At 41.5% G+C, this 16,217-nt stretch overlaps 1 protein-coding gene across 1 annotated transcript in view; it reads left to right on the top strand.

Moving 5' to 3' along the window:
- Positions 1-16,217, top strand: part of TIAM1 (T cell lymphoma invasion and metastasis 1) — a 109,053-nt gene that overhangs the window by 86,377 nt on the left and 6,459 nt on the right. The window contains exons 16-23 of the mRNA XM_026077675.1: positions 6,077-6,256; positions 6,706-6,774; positions 7,063-7,188; positions 9,154-9,262; positions 11,396-11,575; positions 11,699-11,817; positions 13,599-13,707; positions 15,254-15,312. Coding sequence (XP_025933460.1) covers positions 6,077-6,256; positions 6,706-6,774; positions 7,063-7,188; positions 9,154-9,262; positions 11,396-11,575; positions 11,699-11,817; positions 13,599-13,707; positions 15,254-15,312 — 951 coding nt within the window. The remainder of the gene's footprint in view (positions 1-6,076; positions 6,257-6,705; positions 6,775-7,062; positions 7,189-9,153; positions 9,263-11,395; positions 11,576-11,698; positions 11,818-13,598; positions 13,708-15,253; positions 15,313-16,217) is intronic.

Here is a 16,217-nt window from a genome sequence, read left to right on the forward strand (position 1 = left end):
TCCATGCTGCTAGGATTATGGAGCAGAAGATCAGGCTGATGTCCTCCATTCTATCTTACCCAGGTTGTTTTTGTACATGGGAACTGAAATGTTCCTATACGCTGCCGTTACTAACACAACTTCCAGTCTATCCCTCAGATGGAGGCATTAAGGGGAGACTTTCTGATTCTTTCTCTTGCTTATTTACCGCTCTTCTTGGTAAAAGCAGGGCAGGAGGACTCTTAGCCATTCACTGCGGGGACAACAGAGGAAATCCAGTTTAACTGCACTGGAGCCTACCAGCTAAATGCAAAGTTCCCTTTCTTGCAGCGCAGATGCAGCATTAGCAGCCAAAGATCTGAAAATAGCATTTGGGTTGCTTTTTGCCTTGCAATGGCATGATTCTGAAACAGGACTTAATCCTGCAAACGCCACTGCTCTGCACCTTCACAGTGGTCTGCTGATGCCTGTGGAGCTCTGCTGAGGAGGAGAGCTCTGAGGAAATTTCCCAGTTCCCTGGCCAGCAGAGTGAATCTAGATGAGAGTTAATAATTCATGGGAAAAGGAGAGGAATGTAGCACTGCGACTGTCCTTCATGTGTTCTTGTAGCTTGGGTAGACTTTTTATGAAGGTAAGTTGTGTGCGATCCTACCAAAAGCCAGACCTGGGTCCTTTTTGACTTATCGGTAACTATATCACGTAGGTGATTGATGGATATGTAACAAAGGAGATATTTGGATGTGTCTTTTCTCCTCCTCCTCCTCCTCCTCCTCCCTTCCAGCTGTCCCTTTCCCTTCCCCCACCCCAGCATGTGTGCACGTGGGTGTGTGTTTGCTTAGTAGTGGTGCATTTGTTTTTTAATCCATAGAAGCCTCCAAGCTGTTGATGGGGTGAAAGATTGAAGGGTACACCAGTAGCTTTGAGGATCCTTCCCTCTTCAGAAAATCCTGTCTTCTCTATATCCTTAAGAACTGATATACGAGGAAAGACTGCAAAAATATGGAATTTACTTCTGCCTTGCTATCCTCAAAGGAATCATTATAATAATAAGCAAAAAAACAGGATGATGGTAAAACTGTTCTGATAAAATACTAGAAACCCATTTCCAAAGTGGGTGGAGGCGTTTGCATTGCGGTGCTGTGGGACAGCTGTTGCTCTCTGAATTTGCTCCCGATCTAATTTCACGATGCCTTCCCTGTGTCAAGTAGCTCTTAGGTTTAAATCTGCATAAACAGTAATGAGCAGGTATGCTTTCTGGGTGTGACTTTTTTCCTTTAAGTGATGCAGCTGACTCCTAATTTTCCCTGCTCTCCCCATTTTATGTGGGAGCCAAGCCTGAAGAGGAGGAGAGAACTGGGAGGGAGAATTGTGGGGGAAAAAGAAAGCGTGATCACTGCCACCTCTTCAGACTTGTTTTTAATCTAGCATGTGAGTTCAAGTTTTAGGCTGTTTATGAAATCTAGATGGTGACTAGTCTCCATCGAGAGACTAGTCAGTCTCTGATCAGTCTCTAACACAGCGTATCCTTCCTACTAGAGCAATTTCTTAAATAGTTACTTGCCTCTGTGGTGACCTGACTGTTTGGGCCCTTCAATTAGCCTAGAATAAATTGAGGTTCAAAGGAGGTACCCTGAAGACAGATTATATGAATAGGTGCTTAATGTTGCAGGTTACCAAAAGCTAAGGTACGGGTTATATTACATCACAAGATCAGTCTTTATGCGTGTTATTTCCTATAATGGACCGAGTCCTTTGAATTTGACTGGGAATGTGTTTTTTAGAGCTGTAATCAATTAAAATACTACAGGACACTTATTTCTCCTTGTTTCTAATTTAAGACATCTGCCTTTTGAAATTAAAGTTATTTACCTTGCAGCGCTTGTGCTTAGGGGACCATGCTGTAATGGTGTGTGTGTGTACATGCTTATATCATTTAGAGGTATCTTTTCAAAGAAAACAGGACTTCTTCTCTCTGTGGCATTATTCAAAACCAGAATTAAATCTCAAAACCTTCAATGTGTTGCAATGGATGTGAAAGGATTAAAATAGGGATTTGAGGGGGTAGGTTTTCCAGTAACAGAACTGGTTTTTTAAAAGATCTTTTAATTCTGTGCTTCTGTCCCTTCAGATATTTAATATTCTTATGCAGTGCTGTTTGTAGCCAATCGGCTCATGCTCAGCCACAGGCAATAGGCATTTATATTCCAGGGCTGCCTTCACCTCTCCTTTTCTGCATTTCAGCCTTTCTGCTGAAGTTTTCATCTTAATGATTCCATGAAGAGCAGCGTTAAATTCTCAGCTTTAACTCATAGTCAGTTCTTAATTCCAGTTGATGTAGAGAGCGAACCAGGCCTATGGCAAATGACACATGAGGAAAGGCTTTGCTTAGAGAAATATGGTCACTGTCCTTTCTTATTAAAATGCAGCAGTCTTCTGTGTTGTGTGTCAAGTAAGCAGCATGGAATATTTGTCTGGAGTGGGAAAGCATTTCAAATCAGCTGAATATGTGGAGAACTGGGATTTTTCTCATAGCCGAGCTTGAAAATGCTGAATGACAGTTCTCACAATACTGCCTTTCCAGCGATGTCGGCTCTTTGGAGAGTTAACCGTAAACTCAAGAGCGAAAGCGATGGGAGATCCAGCGACTCTCTGTACCGTATGCTGTATTTGGTGAGCAGATCTGCTGTGCAGTGTGACTAGTCTAAGTAATTAGCAGTTAAATGGATTTTCATGCTGTTTTAATTTTAAGGTTATAAATTTGAGACTAAGCTGTAATGTATATAGCCAGTAGAGGCTCTTTGTTATTGTGCAATGTCATTAACAATCCGGGTAATACGTGAAAGGATGCAATTTGCCTGAATTTTGTTTGGGAGATCAGTAATGCTTAGAATTTGCTGCCTGTTGTAGAACACAGGTGTTGTATGCTGTTTAAGAAGACGTTCTGTCTGACGCCCAGGCACCTATATATATATTTTTTAAGGTGAATGCCAGAGGAAATTGCAGTCCACTTTCTCAGAGCTATAGGGCAGGCAGCCAGAACTGCCCACAGTGGGCAACATGAACTACTTGACAGTTTTAAGGAAGTGCTCCTGCCTGGGAAGGACGTGAGCTTAGCTCCTCTGCTGACCCCCTGCMGAGAAGGGATTAATGCACCTGGAAAGTAAATTTCATTTTACAGCCCAGTTGTGCAAGCACTTCGTCGCATTTTAAGGTTGCTAGATGGGATTGCTTGCAGAATTGTGCCTAAAGTGTGATGCAGTAATTCTCCTAGAGAAATCCCAGCTCAGTGCTATTGTTTTAGCAGCTGGCAAACAGAGCTGGTACTGGGAGATAAAGGGATTTGGTTGTATTCCGGACCTTCCATATTCTATCCACTTTCGCTAGGAAAATGGTGGCAGAGACACTTCTGTTAATGCTGTTTGAGAGTTTTAAGCAAAACAGTTGTATTCTGAACCTCACTGGGTGCAATATGCGTCTACCTGGTCTGTCTAGCAATTCATTTTAAGTACATATGAGGTAGAAGGTAGARAAGACTACATTTGGGAACAAAACGGACAGTTTGTTCAAAGAGCAAGCAGGAACAGGCTTGTGCATGTTAATGTGCTTGAGACTTTTTGTCTCTCTGAAGAGTAGCAGGTGAATGACACTTGTGGGGAAATATTTAAAAGATGTGAGGAGCAGAAGTGGCAAAGCAGAACTTAAAGGTGTTGTTAGCTGGAACTGGGTATGGGTGAAGTCAATGAGCATTTTSTAAAGTATGCATATGTGGAGATAAGGCTTTTAAGTCTTCGAGGCTTCCTTTTTGGAGTATGGGTGTAACTACTCCTTAAGGGCAGACTGTGTGCCAGTATGACAGTTATTCAATTTTTAGATACTTGTTAGTGTTTACCTAGTGTTTCACATTCTATATGGATTTTTCCCACCTTTCTTTGGGTGACCCATCTTTCCCTGTAACATATTGCAAGTGAACATCCAGCATGGTGAGCTGTTTGCAGGGTATCAAGCATGAACTGTTTAAAACACTGTATATGGAATCAAACTCTAAAAATAAACAATGTTTTTATATGTTTTAACTATTCTTAATTGTGCCTTTCGCCCTTGTAAGAATGTGCAGCTGCTTATGCCTTCCTCAAATATTCTTTCAAGAAATGTTCTTTATGAAGCTAAATGTTCCCGAGGAAAACCCTACCCATTCGGGGTCTCTGCAGGCTCAGATTAACTTCTGTTAACTGTCAGTTCTTTGTCCCTTGCTACCAGAGCAGGTAACTTCATGTTTTCCCCCCCACACTGAGGCCAGGCTTTCACCTCCTGCACTCTGTGGATTTGGGGCTGTTGGGATCAAGACCAAGCTTGTTGAAACCTAATGTAAACGTAACCAAAGGGTTTGGGTATACTTCGTGATTAAGAGTACTGCAAGCACAGGAGGAATCTTGGTGAGAAATAAAAGGAATCACTTTGACTAATAAATCCAGCTCTTGGTGAAATGTACCACTATCTGAAGCTGAATTAGTTAGAAATGGACTCACTGGGGTTTTTGTTTGTTTTGAGGGAGATGGAGGAGGGGAAGGGTTCCCCCCCCCCCCCCAACTTACCACACTTTTTTCCTTTCTACTTGATCTGAAGTTGCATCTCAGATGCTGAAGATGAATATTCTAACTGTAATAAATTGTGTCCAAGAGGCATCTTTGTACAGACAGTCAGCTACAGTTAGTTCATAGCTTATACTTGTGACCTAAAGAAAATTATTCCTTGGATAATAAGCATCTTTACTAGTATGCCTTACTGTGGTACACTTAGGTAAGTCTTTACAGCCATAAGGTAGCTTTGCAGAAAGCAACTGTGTTATGGAAGGAAATCTGTTACTTGGCTAAAATAGTTCATGCTCCTCTAGGGCTTCATGGTTGTAAACTGAGAGGAAAATAGCTATGTGTGAGCAGACCGTGCAGCTTAACAAATGCAGAGATTTTCAGCATTGAGTCATTGGAGGTCTGTAGTAGTTCGGGCTCCTCCTGCCGCTGTTGCTACCTGCTGGTGGGTTGGTGCAAGCGAAGGGATCTCTCAGTGCAAATTGTTTTTTTTTTTTTTTTCTTCTCCTGCATATTCTATGTCAGAACAGGCTAATTTCTGGTAAATTGTTTTAATGTGGACTGGAGGGATGCAGAGGCTGTGTTGGTAAGACTCTAAATCTGGATTAAGACACAGTGGCAGGATTAAGCTTGGAAGCTGAGAGAGGTGTGATCAAGTGAAGCTGCTCTTTTCCCTCCTGTGCCCTCTCTGGGCCTCGGGGAGGGAAGAAGATACGGCACTGGGCTGCTTCGGCAACCCTAGAAGCCCGGCGCTGTCGTCACTGACACTAGAGACTGAACCTGCTCAAAAACTTTTCAGTGTAACGAAAGATGCATGATGATCATCTAGCAAGAGGGAGGTGAAGAGAGGATAACTGTCTTTATATATAGACAGCTGATTAAACATTAAAGAACCAGCTRGATGTAGAAGCTCTGAAAACCCTGACTTATGGGGAGGACATTCACCCTTCAAGGCATGCTCCTTTCCCAAGGAGTTCACATTCGAAGCCTGAGGCTTTGGCTCCGCAGATGGCTCTGCTTTGCTTCAAAAATGCTTGAGCAGTTTCTATCTCCACATTGTCTCCTTGGTTGTGTTGACACAGCGGTTCGTGGGACTGTTGCAAACCAGATTAGGGAACTGGCAGAGCGCTGGGGTGTGTGTTTTGTTTGGGCAGTCATTTTTAGTTCCCAGTTCTTGCGCTTTGGGTTTTTCTTTTGTTTTTTTTTTCAATTCTAAGTGCTGGACAAGCCTTTTTTAATTAAAGTTCATGCATATCTGAAACCAGGAATGTTACTGAACAACACTTCAATTAGTTTGTATTGTGTAAATCTCTTTTCTTCCCCTTATCCTCTGTCACTGAGAGGCAGGAGAGACAGATGCGTAAGATGGTGTGTGCAGTTGTGAACTTTGGTGTCTTTCAAAAAGCCCCCAAGCAGCAACTGCTTAACTCCAAAGGCTTCTAAACTCCATCTTTCCTGTAGCACTTACCTAAAGTATTACCTCGGTCTTTCCTCTTCCTTCTTTTTTAAAGAGTACAGAGCAGGTCGCTGCTTTCTGTCGCAGTCTACATGAAATGAATCCTTCTGATTCGAGTGCTCATCCTCAGGAATTCACCGGACCCCAGCTGGCCACCATGAGACAGCTCACAGACGCAGATAAGCTGCGGAAGGTTATTTGTGAACTTCTCGAAACAGAACGCACCTACGTTAAAGTAAGGGGTCTCAATATGTGGTCTCGACCTACTAATATTTCTCCTTCTTCTGGAGAGCTTTGCTAGTCTCTTTTCTACTTCAAAATATATTTTGTGCATGTATCTTTTGCTAATTTACTATTCTAGTGACAGATTGCAGAACTGCATGTAACTTTAACAAGTCGCTGAAATAAGTAGATATGCAAAATTCTTATTCTATCATTTTGGAGTGACTTGACTTGGTTGGTAAGCAGATGAATACTGTTTCATGAGATCTTGCATTGATTTTGTAAGTAAAACTGTGTAAATGTCTTATTTTATTATCTTAAATTCTGTGAAAGCTAACTCTTTTGCCTTATGCATGACAAGGAAATATTCATAGACTAGGTAAACTGTCATCTTTGTCACTTCAATAAATATTTAGAGGCAATTCAAGGAACCACCACAGGAATCTTTTTCTGAATTTTTAGGACCTAAACTGTCTGATGGAGAGATACCTGAAACCTCTACAAAAAGAAACTTTCCTCACACCAGATGAGGTATGTTAGCTGTTGCTTGTCCTTTTGTTAGATATCTTATCTTCCCCCTTCTAAGCTTGACCTTCTTTGCTGAAGGTTATGGAGAAATTCTGAAATTCATTTCTTTTAAAATAATAGATTGAATAGAGTATAAAGGTACTGCTCAATAATGTATAATGTGATTTTTCTGACATTGCACTGATTTACAGTTGAACTGAGAATTACTGAACTTCCAGAAAACACAATTTAGCTGTAAAGTGGTCTTAACAATGATATTTTCAGCAGGTTGCTCTTTTTTCCTTTTATTAGCTGGATGTTCTCTTTGGGAATCTGACTGAAATGGTAGCATTCCAGGTAGAATTCTTAAAAACTCTTGAAGATGGAGTAAGGCTGGTTCCAGACCTGGAAAAGCTTGAAAAAGTTGAGCAATTTAAGGTAATCTCACTGTTTAAATTCTGAATAGGCTAACGCTATTAAGTTTTACATAATGATGAACTATATCCCAGAAGTTGTCCTCTAACACTCTTTATCATATTTGTCTGATTACTGTCACTCTTCATGTAAAAACATGTATCTACTTGCACAGTAGATTAATTTGTTAACTAATACTGAATATCCTGCTATGTTTGTAGCTGAAGCTACATTTAGCTGTATAGAGCACTAGAATTTTGTAATCTCATGTGCTTTTAGATGCTATTCTTGCCTTTCTGTCAGATTTCTTGTCTTGAGCTGTAAGGAAAAGCTAGAAATGGAATATTACATAAAACCTTTGTTCTGACAAGTCTAATGCAGTAGTTCAGAAGCCCATTAGGGAAATAATTCCGAACTGTAAATTGAGTTTGGTATTTGGGCTTTTGATGGACAGCAGAACTATATGGCAAGTACTTTCAAGTATCAGCAGCTGTGCATGAAGGATATGTAGAAATATGAACTAAAGGTATATAAACTTAATTTAAAAAATAAAGCAAAATATGAGAACAGTTTAAAACAGACTGGCTGTTTAGTCTATGCTTTGTTATGTCTCCTGTAGTCATGTACTGCATGTATGGCAAGTAAATAATACAATGTTTGGTCTTTGGGGAGTTTTACTCTTGCTTTGAGCACTCACCTTGGTAGAGGACAGGATACTGTGATGAATAATTATAATATTTCCATTGGGCTTGATCTTCAGCTAACAAACATATATCCCTTCAAGAATTAGTGAAAGAAGTTGTCTTTTTGTGTGTGTAGCTTTGCTGTCAGGTGCTCATTTTAAATCGTCATTCGTCATAAACGCTGCCCTCACGTAATTAGAATTTGACTCTTCTTTTGTAAGAAGTGTACCCGTAATCGAGAATGCAGAGATTCCTTTTAGTGGTAGAAGTGTCTGTAATCACCATGTGCTCTGAACTGAAATAGATGAATAAGAAAGAAGCTCATATTCAGGACTCTCTGTCCTGAATTTTTCTACTTCCACCTCTTCCCATAAAAAGTGTATCAATTTCATTGTCAATTCTGTCCTATGGGTATAGTTGTAAAGCAGAGTGCAAAGTGGGACTTTAAGGTTTGGTTTCAGGTCTACTGTGTGCTTCCCTTTGACCATAGCCAAGCTGTGTTTTTTTTGTTCCCCCAGCTCCGTTTTGTTCCTTAGTGTGTAGTGGAGTGAAGGCTTGTCTGTGGCAGAGGCTTCTTAGGAAAGGCTTTTGTTTGGCCCTTAACCCAAGCTCATTTTCAACAGCAGTAAAGACCTTGCTGTGTATGCACGTTTGTGCAGTGGGATCCTGGTCTTGCTTGCAGCTCCTTAATACCTGGCTTTGTAATGGATCAGATATATACAGTCCTTTCTGTGGCCTCCAGTCGTAAGTTAGAACAGTAGCATCTTAAGCTCAGGCATTTAAATACAGCTCTGGAGCTGTGAATCTAGGTTCACGGTATAGTCAGTGGTTTCTCCAGATGGCCTTAGCTATGCTAACAGTAGGGAGTCCAGGCTGGGTTTAGGCACCAAGGCTGGGTGTGCCTGGTGGTGTGAGAACACTCTTAAAAATGTGATGTCCTGTCATCTGAAAGGTAAATGGAAACCCTCCATCCCGCTGTTGCTTCTCTTCTCTTTGCTTATACCTTGGCCACATTATACAGGGTAGGGAGGAAAACATCAGTCTTGTTCTGACTTCTTTCCTGTCAGCCTTTTGAGGAGCTTCTGTACTTGTTGCTTTGATCTTTCTCCGTTGGTGGAGGTCCCCAGTTGGGAAGCACGGTGGGTACTTGTGGCAGCATTCAGAAAAGTCATGCTTGCACAGCCTGCTGTGGAAGACCCCCTTTTAGACAGTCTGACTTCAGCTGACCTGTCGGAAGGGAAAATAACTAACAAGTTTCCATATGTGTTTTATGCTTTTTTTTTTTTTTTTTTCTCTCCAATCCTAGAAAGTATTGTTTTCCTTGGGTGGATCCTTTCTTTACTATGCTGACCGTTTCAAGCTGTACAGTGCCTTCTGTGCCAGCCACACAAAAGTCCCAAAAGTGCTGGTGAAAGGTAAGAGCCACACGCTGGATAAGCAGATCTGGGTGTGCAGAGAGATACGTGGGAGCGAAGCGTTAGTTTGGGTTGGCTCAGATTGTCCTGGTGGGTGGTGAGACGTGGTCACTGCGAGGCAGACCATGCAAGGCAAGTTGTGATGGAGGAGTGGGAGTGTGCATACCTGGCTGCTCTCCAGGAGTCTTTGTAGCATTAGGAGAGTAAGTCCAGCTGGCCTGAAAGGTTCACAGAGAGCCCAGTGCCATAAGTGTTCTTAGACCACCATCAATGTAGCGATACCCAAGGAACTCGATATGAAAGGTGATTGACCTCACATGTAGTTCCCTCCATTTACTTTATTCTCCTATGATACCTCCAGTTTCTGTTCGGTAATACGAGGCATAGAAAGTTTTCATAAATGGGCAATGTGGCATGTGTTAATGGGTCACTTTCCACTTGGGAACCAAAAGTGGTGATAGTTATATTGGCCTCTCGTTCCTCTTAGTGTTTGTGCTCTGAATACATGCTGGTAGCAATCCCACTGAAGCTCCAATAAATTTGGTTGAATGCTGACAGCCATTAGGAACGGATCAGCCTGGGAGGATGTTTTATGGAAGCTGTCTAAATATTTTAATTTCACTGTGCTTTTTCTCTCTTCTCTTCCTCCTCTCTCCTCTGTTCCAATTTGCTTGAGAAGTTTCCATGTCAAAATTTCTAGCAGAGCTTCGTTTGCTGAGGTGGAGATAAATGAACTGTGGTTTGGCATATAAATGCTCATGGGCCTCCTTGCCTTGGAATGTGTTTTCTCCCCTCCCCACCATCACCACCCCATGAAAGTGTAAATTTCTTGGAGTTAGCACTGCTTCATGCAATTCACTTTTGGCCAGGATGCTAAATAAACAAACGGTTCCAGTTCTAGGATTAATGCCATTAAGGGGGAGCTCTTATTCTTCAAAGAACATCTAGATATCAGACAATCAAAAAACCCCACCTTTTTTTTGCTATTATTACTTGTAAACTCTTATTTACCATGCTGCAAAGAAAAGTTGGCAGCTCCGTGGAATCCATGAATAAATGATTTGTTGCTAGTCACATTCATGCTTTCTGCTGGCATCAGCTTCTTTGACCTTAACATTAAGGCTACGGACTAGGTAATTCTGGTTGTTTTGTTTTGCTTTTTCATTGCTGACTGTATTTATAAATGAAAGAGGTATGTGCTTGAATTATGGCACAAACAGAACTTCAAATTTGATTTCAGAGATAAATCTCTTAAAAAGCCTGGGAGTGTTTCAAGTGTAATTGGTGTCTTCAGCTGTGGTGCAGGTGGCTTTTGGTTTTAAACAGAAGTTGCTTTACTGAAAGCAGGTGACTATCTGCAGAAAAACCACCCAACCTCACCAGGGGACATGGCTCTAATAAAAGCAATTGTGTGGAATTGTTTTTGCACTGAACAACTTGTATGTCTAAAGATGCCTTCTTCTCCATACTCACCTCCCCAACAAATTCATGTTCTAGTAGGGGGAGCAACAGAGAAATTGGGTGTGTGGTTGTTGTGTTTTTTTTTTTTTTTTTTGGGGGGGGGAGAGGGTGTGGAATTTGATAGCAGTCAGGTGGAAAAGATGATGAACAGCAGTCAGATGGAAAAGCCCAGTCTGACTGAGCTCTTAAAATGTGGTGTAGTACCAAAAGTTTACTGTTTCCTGCCTCCTTACTAGCTCTTGATTTTGTTGTTGTTTAGTATTGCATTTTAAGGTTTATTAAGATAAAAATACCCAAAACATGCCTGTCTGTCTAGTACTATGAGTTCTTATAAATATCCACTATGACCCTTTCCTTTAAGAAAACAGATGATTAAAAGGATTTATGCAACTCTAAAATAGTTTCAAGGACAGAAATACTGTGGGTAGTTAAAAACAGTACATGTTTTTATGGTATGCAGGTGCCTGATGTTAAATCATAAATAGTGTCTATGTGGCAAAGTGACAGCAACTCAAAACCTGAAGGGCATAAATCTAATACTGTGGATCTGATAAATCTGCACTTCCTCACAAAATGTCTCTGGATAAATGAATTTCAAGCTGGAAAAGTCACTTTATCAGGGCAGCTGTTACTATTTCTGATTTATTCCATTGCTTCATTTTAATCTTCTAGCTAAGACAGACACTGCTTTCAAGGCATTTCTGGATGCTCAGAATCCTAGACGGCAACACTCCTCCACGCTGGAGTCTTACCTCATCAAACCCATCCAGCGAATACTGAAATATCCTCTCCTGCTGAAGGAGCTCTTTGCTCTGACTGATGTAGACAGTGAAGAGCACTATCACCTTGATGGTAAGGACCTAACCTGTGCCTCTCTTGCCTGTTTAACCTTTGATCTGGAACTCTCCTCCTGCCTCTTCCTCTCAGGGGCTTAAAAATACTTTTTGTCTTTTTCCCTTTCTCTCTCTCTTCTAGTGGCCATAAAAACAATGAACAAAGTTGCCAGCCACATTAATGAAATGCAGAAAATCCATGAAGAGTATGGTGCGGTGTTTGACCAACTCATAGCAGAGCAAACAGGGGAGAAAAAGGAGGTAACAGATTGTCAAATTTAAGAGAACAAGGCTGCTATTTTGGAGTCTGTAGTGTGAACATTACATTTTGTGAATGTTAAATTATATCAAATATTTACCTTTCATGCTGTCTTGTTTGAGTGAGTTCTGGTACAAACAGATAAATCCTAGTTCAATCCAAAAACTGCTTCTCCAACTACAGTTCAGTGAGTGGAACAAATGTATAGAAGCAATGAGTTCATTCACCTTGAATGTTGCGCTTGGGTCAAAATCCCAGCCAAACTTGCAGTTTCCCTTTTTTGATGTCCATATCTCAGCTCTGCTGGTTCTGCATAAATAATCTTGCTCCACCAGCCTGAGCAGACTGACATGCTGAGGCAAGTCTGTACTTAGTTCTCTAATCACTTTAAATAGACCACAATGTGAGATCCAGTGTGTGAGAAGCTGCCATTACCATTTTGGAAAGTGTGTTAGTTGGCTTGATGTATGAGAGGCCTGGGCTTTGGTCTAGGTCCCATATAGCACATACTGAAATGCATGAAGTTTGAGTGTGGCTCAGTCTTGGGTGTGCATCTCAGACACCTGTGGATGGTGTCTTAAAGGTTCAAGTTGAGGCCTGGACTCACCATTTGCTGATGAAACATTGGCCTGTGAGTCCAGCAGTGTAGTGAAGGGGAGCGGTGGGTTGAAAGGGGGCAATGAGAAAGAGGTGGAGACACGTTGAAGCAGAGTGCTAAAGGACTGATGAGAGCAGTGATGTGGGTGAACATTGGAGAGACATGACCATGTGAAGAAATGATAGTGGGATTTTGCCAGCAATCAGCATAAAGATCAAATGTAAGAGGCGTTGGGCAAATACAAGACAAAGGTGGTCTGGGCTGTGCAGAGTCAGGGAAGCTTTGGGTGTGAGAGTTGGATAGCAGCAGTGGGGGGAAGCATGCGGTGGGTAGATGGCAGAGACCAGGGCTGGTGTTGGCAAGCAGGGCTGGAGAGAGTGTATCAGGACTTCTGTTTAGAGAGCAGTTGTCATTTGGTGTTAATTTGGGAGTGGATGCAGTAAACACATTCCTTAGTGTTGCTCTTGTGTTTATTGGGGAGAACTCGAGTTGTTGTGCTGATGCTATCTGTGGTGTCCTTTGACAAATGTCAGACTTCACGGAGTGGAGGGTGGAAGAATAGTGTAAAATGTCACCCAGACTGGGGATAGCCCTTGCTTTGTCACCTTAGGAGACCAGAGGTCAAAGTAAAAGATCTGGTCGCTGCAGCGATCGTTGGTCTGCGTCTCCCAACAGTTGACACAATCACCTTTCTTAGTCCATGTCCAGCAATGTGGCTTCCACAGACGAGCCTTTGGACAGAATCAAGAGCCATGGCCGCTATGGAGGGGCCATGCTTTGACCTCTTCACCAAGAGCTATCTCTGAATGTTACCCCAAACTGAGTGTGTGTGATTGTAGGGGGATGCTTCAAGTGGTCAAACAAAATAGCAAGGAACTGGTAGGTGGAAAGACAGACAAAAGAACAAAAAAGCCAAGGAAAGCATCTGGTGTTTTTGACAAGTGCTGGCTTCCTAYAAAATCATGAGAGCCAGACTCTAAGCTTGACTTGCCCTAATTTATGCCCACCAAATAAGGATTTACATGCAGTGTGCATGTAACAGTCCGCTACAGTCTCTTTGCACACGCTTGCAGTCATCTAACTGAATATCTCATTCCAAAAGTTTGCTTGTGTAGTGTGGGGCTTTTTGTTTGTTTGTTTCTGTTAAACTGACACTATCTTTGTGCATGTGTTTGTGATCGGCAGGTTGCAGACCTTTCTATGGGGGACTTGCTCTTGCATAATACAGTGATATGGCTTAATCCTCCTGCTTCACTGGGGAAATGGAAGAAGGAACCTGAGCTGGCAGCATTTGGTTTGTATCTTAGTGTTGCGTGTTTTTTGGTGGTTGTTGTTGTTTTTAATTTCAGATGTGTAAATAAGTGTAGACTATGCCTTAGCAGGTATCGATTGAAAGTAGCTGAGCATTGCCTTCTGCAGTGTTGGCTGGAACTTGAAATGTATTTGTCTCATTGCCGTAAAGTTCAGATTCTGCTCTGTATTGATCTAAGTCTGGTGAAAAATTTGGAGATGACTGCTACAGTACTGCAAGACTTGCTTAAGCCCATATCCAAGGCTATAAATTGAGAGCTATAGAGAAAGATATTTGCCTTTGAAAAGATACGTTGCAGTAGGCTGATCCATTCCAAATAACTGTTTCACATGCTGTTGGATGGGGCTGGGGCATGAAAAGGCTTTGTCATTTCTCTCTGTCCCTTTTGCCAGAAAGGATTTGTATATCTAAACTTTAAGAGCTAAACCAGGACTCCTGGCACATTATTTTGGAGTGGCCTGTCTCCTTCTGAGTAGGCTAGCTTGGGCGGACAAACTAGAAGTTGAAACTGCTATTTGCATATATTTCAGGGTCTTTCCACTGCATCAAAGTGTAGTCCATTGGGAAGGCACTTGATGGCTTATATTCGCTAAATCATGTACTTTCAGAATTAAGTGAAGTTATACAGAGTGTGCTAGGTTTTCTTAATTTTGTTTTTAAACTTGCTCATGCACAACCAGGCTTCTACTGTGCTGTTTCCAGAAAGCTATAATGGTTAGGAAGCCAGTTACTTTGATTTTATTTTTGTGTTACACCAAACAGCTTACAAACTAAGAATTTTCCAGCTTTGCTCTTGGTATATAAAAACTAACTGCTTTTCTGTAGTTGGGAAAGCTCCTGATCATGCCTCAAAGCTGAGTGACCTTATAAAAGCTGCTAGGAATGTGCAGCAACTTTTAATTATTCCAAAAAGCTTTAAATCGGTTTCATAAAATGTCCAAAATTAAGTGTCTAAGCAATCCTAAAACAAAGGGTGCCTTTGAGGCCTGAAGAAAGAGGAAATGAGGAGAACTGGAGTTTTGAAAGCCAAATTCCAACTCCATGTGGATATTATATGGTAAAAAAGGAATCAAATGACACCTCTGCCAGTGTTGCTCACTTTTTAGTCTGGTATAGACCACTGTGCCACTTATGTGTGGTTCAAATTCTGTCTAAATGCAGTGTCATCTGATGACTGGCTGCATGTAGTTGGATGCTGCTCATATGTCTGAGGTGGACTTAGTTGGGGGGGGGGGTGTTACAGTTTTTTCTTAATTTTTAGATAGAACTACTGCTGTTTGAATAGCTGTTTAGAGAACTGGTAACTTAAACACTGAAGGTTCGACTTGTTCCTGTGTGCTGAAAGCTGTTGAGGTTGAGTTTTGGGGTGGGGAAAGTATGTAAGAGGATGGGCATGATTCCTCTTGCCTTCCCTTCTTGACTCAGCTGAGGGCTGTCTGAGGAGTTGAATGGCCTGCATGTGTGGGTGTATAGGCGGCTCACTCTTGAACTTTTGACTATATGGCTTTTGTTTTTGACTTTTCTCTAGTGTTCAAAACCGCTGTGGTCCTTGTATATAAGGATGGTTCCAAACAGAAGAAGAAACTTGTAAGTTGCATTAACCGTTTCTGTGGCGATGTTTGTGTAGTTCTGAGACAAAGATTTGCTTCCCATAAAGCTATGGTGCTATTGTGTGCTTTTGTATACAATCCTCATGCTCTGCCACACAAATGAGGATTTAAGTAATACTGAACAGCCTGCTACTCAGCCTGGGAACAGGACTTCACAAGCATTCGTTTAGTTTATCCTTTGCACTCTGCTAGACAATTCATGTTGTCTACCAAATCCATTCCGTGCTGTGGAGTGGACTTTCATGAAACAAGATACCACCTTGAACAAGTCTTTTGTTTGGCTCTTAGATCTGTGTGTATAAATCTAATGTGAGAGCTGACATCTATCAACTTTGTTAATGAAACACAATGCCCCACTTCAGTTCTGGCTATTGATTTCTGTATGTTTAGCATGCCACTGAGCAAGTGCTGGCTGCTCTCAGCCAAATATTTCAGGTGTGCCTGCACTGTGTATCAGTGGATCCTCCTGGAATCTGTGATTAAAAGTTAAAGCTAAGCTTGACACTGAACACAAGCCTAGGTACAATGGGCAACACAGTGTTTAATGTTGCAAAAGCCATTTTGGTTCCTACATATGGCATAAACCAAAAAAGTGTGTGATTTGAAATGCTTGTATGGTTGACTTATAACATGAACTGGTCACAAAATAACTTTAGAGTGACTAAAGCAAAACAAATGCATGTTCATGGGTATATGTAAATTTATAGGAGAGAATGCAATGTTAGTCTTAAATGATTTTTGGAAGTATTGATAAGAGTGGATTGGTCTCGTGATAGCTTTTCTCTAGAATTTAACAAGACCTTCATAGATGGGCACTACAGTGACACTGGTTCACAAGATGTTTTAGTTGGGGGGGAAATTTTGAACAACTCCCTAACTGGA

This window comes from Apteryx rowi, unplaced genomic scaffold, assembly GCF_003343035.1.
Source record: "Apteryx rowi isolate R43461 unplaced genomic scaffold, aptRow1 scaffold_46, whole genome shotgun sequence".
In the NCBI taxonomy this organism is placed as follows: Eukaryota; Metazoa; Chordata; class Aves; order Apterygiformes; family Apterygidae; genus Apteryx; species Apteryx rowi.